The sequence below is a fragment of the Prosopis cineraria genome, unplaced genomic scaffold (assembly GCF_029017545.1).
Source record: "Prosopis cineraria cultivar Desert tree isolate PC_DT_omini unplaced genomic scaffold, ASM2901754v1 PC6, whole genome shotgun sequence".
In the NCBI taxonomy this organism is placed as follows: Eukaryota; Viridiplantae; Streptophyta; class Magnoliopsida; order Fabales; family Fabaceae; genus Prosopis; species Prosopis cineraria.
In genome coordinates this window covers 17,659,799-17,668,389 of record NW_026555337.1, presented here as the reverse complement: position 1 = coordinate 17,668,389, position 8,591 = coordinate 17,659,799, and the positions used below count along the sequence as shown (strand labels likewise).

The following is an 8,591-nucleotide window of genomic DNA, read 5'->3' as shown; positions in this document are numbered from 1 at the left end:
TGTCATGAGAGAAAGTATATAAATGAATTTTATTCAATATCTATCATTAACTCACGCTTGAATTCTAACAATCTCTCCTCAAATGTGAGTTTTCCTAACATATTCTTCTTACTTATAGTAGATCAATAACATGCCCTTTATTTGGACGCCCAAATGCTTTCCAATTCATGGGCAATCATGGATTTCAATCCAATTACTTTGATGCCCTTGGCAAATTATGGCTTTAATATATATATATATATATATATATTTATAGGTGACATTTTTCATTATTAATCCTTTTATCCACCCATAATAGGAGGTTGAATGGCGCGAATAGATTGTTCTTCGTCCAGTTGAATCAATGGTTAAGATTTAAGATAGCCACGAGCAAAGAATAGGCTGATGGACATTGTCAATTTGCTTTACCAACCAAGAAAGTTGTGGGAAGAGTTCAAGAATTATATCAATTTCATTACATATAGTTTTTCAAGAACTACATCTATTCCCTTCGATTTTTATTATAAGGTATTTTCAATCATTTCATTCATATTAAGAAAAAATTTTTTTTCCTAATATTATAAAAAAGTGATATGTATTTTCATTTTTATCTTTGATTTTAAATAATAATATAATTACATAAAATACCTTCATGTTAATTAAAAAGAAAAAAATTTAAAAAATAATTTAATTATTATAAAGTGGCTTATATTTTAATCTAAAGATTATTTATAAAATATGTCTTACAAATAAAGAGGGAGAGGGTTACTTACATACATATGTTCGTTGTTATATTATTTCATTGCCCACTGTAATGACATGCCTCAATGCTTCTTTTAATGCACGTTAAAAGTACGACCATGAAACATTTTATATTTTTGACCACATATTTTTAAAAATGATATTATTTCTTTTATATGTTTTATGACATCTCAAAGCCTATCTATTAAATTTATGAAGAAATTAAAGAGGAATATGAAAAAATCCATAAAGACTCCTAAAAATAAAAAAACAGAAAGATCAAAGTACAATAATTTATGATGAATAGGAATTAAAGTGAATTAATGAAGAAAAGTCGAACGGGAAAATATATTTATTATTTTAGAAAATAAGATTCAACATATCGTCAACATTTTAACATATAATAATGAATAAATATGAAATTTATAGCTTTATTTTAATCACAAAATTAATCTTTTATAAAAGATCATCATCAAAAGTGGTGTAGTTTTCTAGTCATTTAATCACAAAATCAAGAGCATTATGGCTACTAGTCATTTAATAATATAAATTTAAAATATCAATAAATATCAAATTGATTATTACAGAAATTAAAATTAAAATTTTTAAATGATAGTATCTAAAAGTATAAAAATTACTTGAAGTAAGAACAAAAGGTACATTTTTTTACTTTAATATCAAATCCAATTAGTCATTAATAATTAATTAGTCAAAGAAATTGCAAAGTTATTGTTGAAATTTCTCGTCAACATGAATATGAATTTCTTGAAATTTTGTTGCATTAGGACTAATTTGCCCATTAACGTGATAATCCAAAAATGCCCCTCCCCAAGTAAACGCGTAAAAACCATGGCATCGTGCTTGAGTCCTAAACCCTCCACTCCCTACTTTCCTTCTTACCGCAGCAGACGGTGACCTGCAGCCGTGTTCGCTGGCCACCGTCCACCGTCCACCTGCACCAATTTTTTATTTTTTTTCTGGTAAGAGCCATTAGCATATGATTCTAGTTTGGACATGCTGGAGCAGTTTTTTTTTTTTTTTTTTTTAAATTATGGGTTTTATATAAACCTACTGAGTTTTAGGAAATGATCAATGCAAGGTTGAGACAAGTGATAAATAAAGTAGAAATCGTATGATTCCTGTGGGCACAGTCATTGCTTTTCGAAGATGGGTGCTTTGTTTTCCTTTCTTGTGTGAATGACTTCTTAGCTTTATATCCTTTTCCTTTTATTTACGCAATAAGACTTTCAGATATTCATATTTCAATATTAGTACAGTACCAACGTTGAGAAATTTTATCTGCGACAGGCTCCTCTATTTGATTAAACTATATTTTGTAGCAAGGGGAATTGGGAATTGTATGTCGGCTGACTATGCAATGCTTGATAACTAAAGGCTCCCCTATTTGAATTGGAAATACTTGATTTTGATTGAGAAGTAATGCTGATATTTGATTTTAGTTATATACCAGATTTTATGAAAAAGATGTGATATTATAAATGATGACTTCAACTCAAGTGTTGTATATTGTAGATAACTAAAAGGTTTTGGATTCAAACCAAGTAATGTTATATATTGTTTTGATTTACTATAAGGTGCTATTTCACATTCCCATTCATTAATGAACTCTCATAGATACTGATACAGTGAGTTTTATCCGATCAGTTCTCATCTGGAAAATGTAGTACCAACAATCATTAAGCAAAATTAGAATCACGATGTTAGAAATACAGTTTTATCTTATTGTTTAATCTATCTTAATGTCTTGTGTTAATTTTCCAATCCTTCTGTGTTTTTCTTTTCTTACATTGAATAATTGATTTCTCAATTCTAGATCCTTTTATGTCCTTATAGTTGTATGGAGGCTTTTGTTGGGTTGATGGGCTATTATAAGTTTTCTGTAACAACTTTGTTTCATTCTTTTGTCCTTTTAAAGATCCCCCCCACAAGCATGGGGCTTTGATCCTTGATTGATGTATTAGTGTCTGCAGCATGCACAGCTGTAAATATATCTTTATCTTTGATGTTGATTTTTCTTTGATGGAATCTGATTTTGGCATCTGTCTCAATAACAAGTATTTTTCTTTGTTAGATGGAATAGGAGTTGATGTATTTCTTTGAGTTTGGACCTTGTTGATTTATTCCACCTGTATATCAAAATGATGTGATTCTGTTGTATACTTTATGATTGAGCACCACATTTCCTATTAAGATGAATAGATTGTTTAGTTGGGAGAAAATTGATGAGTATTTTTGTAAACTTCACATGTATATTTTATTAACTTTTCATGCAGGATAGGGGGAAATTTTTTTATAAGATAAGAGTATAGTTGTCCATAATATAATTATTTTCCCTTCTCTCATCTCTTGAACCAAACAAGGTAACATTAAACATTAAACACCCCCCCCGGGGAACCAAATAGTGTTAGTCGATGAACAAGCATTCCACACTTGGTTGGTCAAGCTCTTTGTTGGATTCCGTTTGTCATTGTCAGCCAAATATTGAAAGTTGTTTGAATTCTAGGGCTTTGTCTACTAGAATTCGGTGAGATTGATTTGTTCAATTTGGCTCTAAATCTAAATTTGAATTTATTGCCTGCATCATTTGCTCCCTGTGTGGTTATCAACCCTGCGTTGGATGCCATTGGATCACTTCTTGCTTTGTTTTAAATTTTTCATTTTAATTTGGCTTTGAACTTGGTAGTGTAATCCTTTGAAAATTACGCTTTTGAACAAAGATTGAGTTTACCCTTTTTTTTTCTTCAAAAAATTGATTGATTACTAGGTGTGTAATCGGCTATTATACTTCTATGCTCTTCATTTTGATTATATGTTTTGGATTGTTTTGTTGTGCAATGTTTGATTGCTAGTGACTTATATTCTGTTTCCAGTCTTTTGCTCTTGCTTCACTATATACATCTCACTATAAAACCATCACTCTCCCCAAATAATCGATAATGTATGTACAAAATCATATTAGATAATTTATTACTTCATTTTCCACAAACAGTAATATAAATAATTAGCAATGGCACAATGTTTTTTTTTTTTTTTAAGTTTTTGTATGATTAATTGTTATTATTTCTTTTAGCCAAATTCTTTGTTGCAATATAAATATGTTTTAAACAAATAGTAATGTAAACTAACATTCTTGGGACCCTCCTTAATGTGTTGATTCATGGAACCCTCCCCAATAATTGATTTTTGTTGATTTGTAATGTCCACGATCTTCTGAACAATAGTTGTCCCTTAGATATGAAACTTTATCTTCCAGAATTTTAACGAAGCAAAATAGGTGGTAGATAGTGTCAGTTTAATGTTGGCAGTCATTACTAACTGGCGTATTCTTCTCAGTGTAACATATCTGGATCATGTATCATGAAGGTTCGGCATTTGTTGTAATGATATCTTGTTTAAACACCTGTACTTAGAAATGCCTGGTGAGAAATCATTTATTCTTCTGTGTGATTGCATGTGACTATTTTTGTTATTTGCTTGATCATTATGCTGATATGCAAATATAAAATTGAATGCTTTAATTTTTATTTTTTTATCACTTTCAAGATTACGTTATAACTGTTATATATAGGTCACATAATTTCAATTTGCAAGTTTAACTGTTGACTGGTTATTTCACCTTGTAGTACACCTCCATTGAGCCTTTGGATGATGGAGTACTGGTGAAAATTAATGATGCGGAAGAGAAGGCTGAGGTTGGGATCCGATTTTCACAACTGCTCAAACGAACCCACTTGTTTATTCAAAGTATGCAGGGACTGATAGAGTTCAGTGGTTCTAAGAATCTTATACTAAAGGATGATGATATTTTTTGTATCCTTGAGATAGATGATATCAAAGATATTAAACCCTCAAATGACATAAGCTTAAGGTATGTCTCCATACAGGGTATTTTGAATTATATGTTTGCATATAATTATTGAATGTGGAAAGTTAATTATTGAATGGCATAGCATTGTTTGTCATCATACTAGCATATGGTCTAATCCTCTTGTAGTATCTCCCCCTGCCCCTTTTGTAAACAAAGTTTGTAGATTTTTAAATGTAGGAGCAGTTGAACAAGAAAAAAATGCTGCTAGGTGGAGAACTTGTAGTTATAGCTAGTATAACAGTCTGGCCCATTTGGATTGAACTAGAAATTCAATTTATAAATTGATAACTACAAATGTTTTGCTGGTGAATTCACCCTTTATAAGAGTTGATACATTTGGTGACAGGTGGAAAGTTGAAGCAATATCTAATGAAGAATGGTGCTAAGATCAGCATGGAGGAACCACAAATGTTGATTTCTGGAAATTCAAATCAGAAAAATGAGGCACTTGGAGATCTCATGCTAAGAAGTGATGAGGGATGTGTTTTTGAAATGCTGAGTGATACAATCATCTTTGAGCGTCTTGTTTCTCCATCCTGTTTAGTGTTTTAGGGAGTTGCACTTTGCCTTCATCTCTTTGCACTTACTGTCCACCCTGGTTTACATGCATAATAGGCCCGAACAAGTATGATATTTTGACCCATTTTTTACCTTAATTGAAGACACAATCACAGATCACAATTCATCTGAGGTTTTTTTTTTTTTTTAACAATCACTCAAGAAATTGAAGATTTTGACCGTATTGTGCGACATGTTAGTAAAGCCCTTGCTTCTGAGGTTAATGGGAACTTGTGTAAAGAGTTGGCATGTTTTAATAGGTGCAGTTTTGCATTGGAGCAATTCTTGGTGGTGTTGAATTATGGTTTCTTGGTTATCAACAAGGTTGTTGAACATATGCATAGCTTCGATGTGCAAGGCCCGGCAATTGGTTAAAGCTGAAGTTGTATTAATTGATGGTATAAGATTAGGGGTACTTCCAGATGTGGTTACATACAATACTTTAATTGATGCATATTGTCGTTTTGTGAGTATTGATGTTGGTTATTCTGTTCTTCATAGGATGAGGGAAGCTGGGATAAACCCAGATGTTATTTCTTACAATTCTTTAATTGCTGGGGCTGCCAGGAAGTGCTTGTTGTCTAGGTCCTTATGTCTGTTTGAGGAAATGATTCAAATGGGTATACATCCTGATCTCTGGAGCTATAATATATTAATGGATTGTTTGTTCAAGCTTGGAAAACCGGATGAAGCAAATCGTGTTTTTCGGGATATAATACTTAGTGATCTCCATCCAAGCAAGGCTACTTTTAACATTATGATTGATGGTCTTTGTAAAAATGGGTATGCCAATAATGCTTTAACGTTATTTAGGAATTTGCAGCAGCGTGGATTTGTTCCTGATATAGTGACATACAATGTACTCATTAATGGGCTCTGCAAGGCCAGAAGATTAGTGGCAGCAAGCAAGATCCTTAAAGAGCTTGAAATATCTGGTCGTGAACCAAATGCTATAACCTACACTACAGTTATGAAGTGTTGCTTCAGGTGTAAGCAGTTGGAACGAGGGTTTGAGATCTTGTCACAGATGAAGAGTAAAGGGTTCACATTTGATGGCTTTGCTTACTGTACGGTGATTGCTGCATTAATTAAGACAGGAAGAATTGAGGAGGCAGATTACATCATTCATCAGATGCAGATGAGTGGCATTGTGTCTGATGTGGTGTCCTATAACACACTAATCAATCGTCACTGCAAACAGGGAAGATTAGATGATGCCTTGAAGTTATTGGATGAACTAGAGAAAGCAGGCTTAGAATGTGATCAATACACTCATACAGTTATAATTAATGGCTTGTGCAAAGCTGGCTATATTGATGCAGCTCAACAACATTTGAATCATATGAGTGCATTGGGATTCAATAGTTTGGTTGCTTTTAACTGTTTGATTGATAGTCTTGGTAAAGCTGGTCACATTGATCGTGCCATGAAACTATTTAAATCAATGGAGTTTAAAGATGCTTTTACATATACCATCTTGGTACATAATCTTTGCCGGGCTAGAAGGTTCCTTTGTGCATCCAAGCTTTTGATGTCTTGTCTAAAGTCTGGGCTTAAGACCCTAAAGGCTACTGAGAGAGCTGTTCTTGATGGTCTCCATGGTATAGGATACACAAATGAAGCCAGGAAATTGAGGTCTAAAATTAAATTAGCTCGATTGCTGCATTGATTACTTGGCAGTTGTTGCATCTGTATTAGTAATGTAGTACTTGCTGACTTGGTAATAACCCCCATAACTTTGTCAAAAGGGAGACTATTATCATTATGCTACAGGACTGTTGGTGAGTAATATAATTAAATAGGCTGGTGGCCTGGTGCTACATCAAGATGATTGAGCCTTGGCCTTTTTAGCGTCAGTGAATCATTCCTTGTATCATTGATGTGTATCCAAGGACCTGCCGGGAATTCCACCACAACAGCCATGAGTAAAGGTACTGAGGCCTGTTTTCTGTGCTAGTAGGACTTTTGATGAAATGGGAACATGAAAGGGAGTAAGAATGAGACAGTAAAAGGAATGAGATATGTTTGATATGTTAGAAAAAATCAATAGAATCCTGGTAGTATGATTTTGGTTTGCATATGTATTTGAAATTTAGTTGATGGAATGGAAGCCAAAAAATAATCAAAAAACTATAATACCCCTGGGAAAATAAATAATTAAAATTAATAAGAGTAATCTCCAATCCATTCTTCTTATCACGTTATGCTGTGGTGGCTTGTATTTTAACCTTTGCAGCACCGAGGTTGTGGTAAACTATTTTTCCACATTCAAGGTCCCAGCTTCTGCAATTCATCTTATTTAAATGCACCTTTACATAATATATAAGGTTTAAGGGTTCCAATTATGATCTTCAAAATTGGTAATTAAAATTACTTCTAAGCTCTTGCATATGTAACTTGATTGTCTAAAGATGCTACTTGATTGTGGAAGATGGGGGCAATTGATCAGGACCGACATGGGAGCAATTGATCAGGACAAGGGAGAAATTGTTCTGTTCATTCTAAGGTGTTTGATGAAAGTCCTGAATGAAAAAATTAATTGGAAAACTATGTACTGATATTGGTATTATTCTTTGTTGCATCTGGACTGCTTTGTTTATTCTCGAGTGGTGGATTGATAAAATTTCACTTAGTCATTGTGATTTGTGAGACACATTTTCGTCTTCCTAATATGAAATTATGAATGGATGTGTTACCTTTGATACATTACAGCTTGTTTTGTTATTCTATTGTGATTGGAGAAGGAAAATTAACTTTAGGCAAAGCTGAATGATAACATAGTTTTGATATATTACAGGTTGTTTTGATGTCGTGTTCTGGTTGGTGCGTAAATCAGCTCGAAAGACAAATGTTGATATCTGGAAATTCAAGTCAGCAAAGACATTGTCTCGCTGGGAAGTGATGAAGAATCAGTACTTGTTATGTGTTGCTGATGTGATGATCTGCATTTGGAGAGCACTTTCTTAGTGTCTTTTCTCATTTCTTTTTCCCATGAGAGTGGTGGATGTATAGAGTCATTGACATTATTGTGGCTGTAAATTTGTAAATAGTCGCTTCTTGAATTAGAAATGTAGGTGGTGAATTGTATACCTTGCGAAATTTGAGATTAATATGAGGTTCTCTGTGTAATGTTGTAACGTGAATAATTCTTGTTCTGATTGATGTTTACATGAGTTGGCCAAGCCTTGTGAAGACTTTATATTCCTGAATTAAAGTTTATTATAGTAAACATACCAGCAAGCTTGATAAATTGAGTGTATATTATATATATATATATATATATTTATATATTGTCACTTATTCTTTTTCATTATGATATTGGAAGACTCTCTTGTCTACTATTGCCTCTTAACTACTCACGTAAGAGCGTTAGATATCTAAACTTTGTTGTGGTACAATGTTTCTTTTAACATTTGAAAACTGT

The 8,591-nt window shown here is 32.8% G+C and overlaps 1 protein-coding gene across 3 annotated transcripts; it reads left to right on the top strand.

Moving 5' to 3' along the window:
- The first annotated feature begins 1,566 nt into the window (after positions 1–1,566).
- LOC129312379 (putative pentatricopeptide repeat-containing protein At4g17915) lies at positions 1,567–8,391 on the top strand. 3 transcript variants are annotated; one of them, XM_054954960.1, is made up of 5 exons: positions 1,567–1,700; positions 4,365–4,609; positions 4,956–5,234; positions 5,428–7,098; positions 7,965–8,391. In XM_054954960.1, exon 4 carries the CDS (start codon positions 5,469–5,471, stop codon positions 6,834–6,836), a length of 1,368 nt encoding a protein of 455 aa, XP_054810935.1. In that variant the 5' UTR covers positions 1,567–1,700; positions 4,365–4,609; positions 4,956–5,234; positions 5,428–5,468; the 3' UTR covers positions 6,837–7,098; positions 7,965–8,391. The 3 variants fall into 3 exon arrangements, with proteins under 3 accessions (XP_054810935.1, XP_054810934.1, XP_054810936.1); XM_054954959.1 differs by having other exon boundaries at positions 5,331–7,098; XM_054954961.1 differs by having other exon boundaries at positions 4,956–5,565; positions 5,669–7,098.
- Positions 8,392–8,591: the final 200 nt, after the last annotated feature.

Excerpts from the sequence above, each read along its gene's own strand:
- LOC129312379 (XM_054954960.1), top strand. The coding sequence starts at position 5,469 with ATGGTTTCTTGGTTATCAACAAGGTTGTTGAACATATGCATAGCTTCG.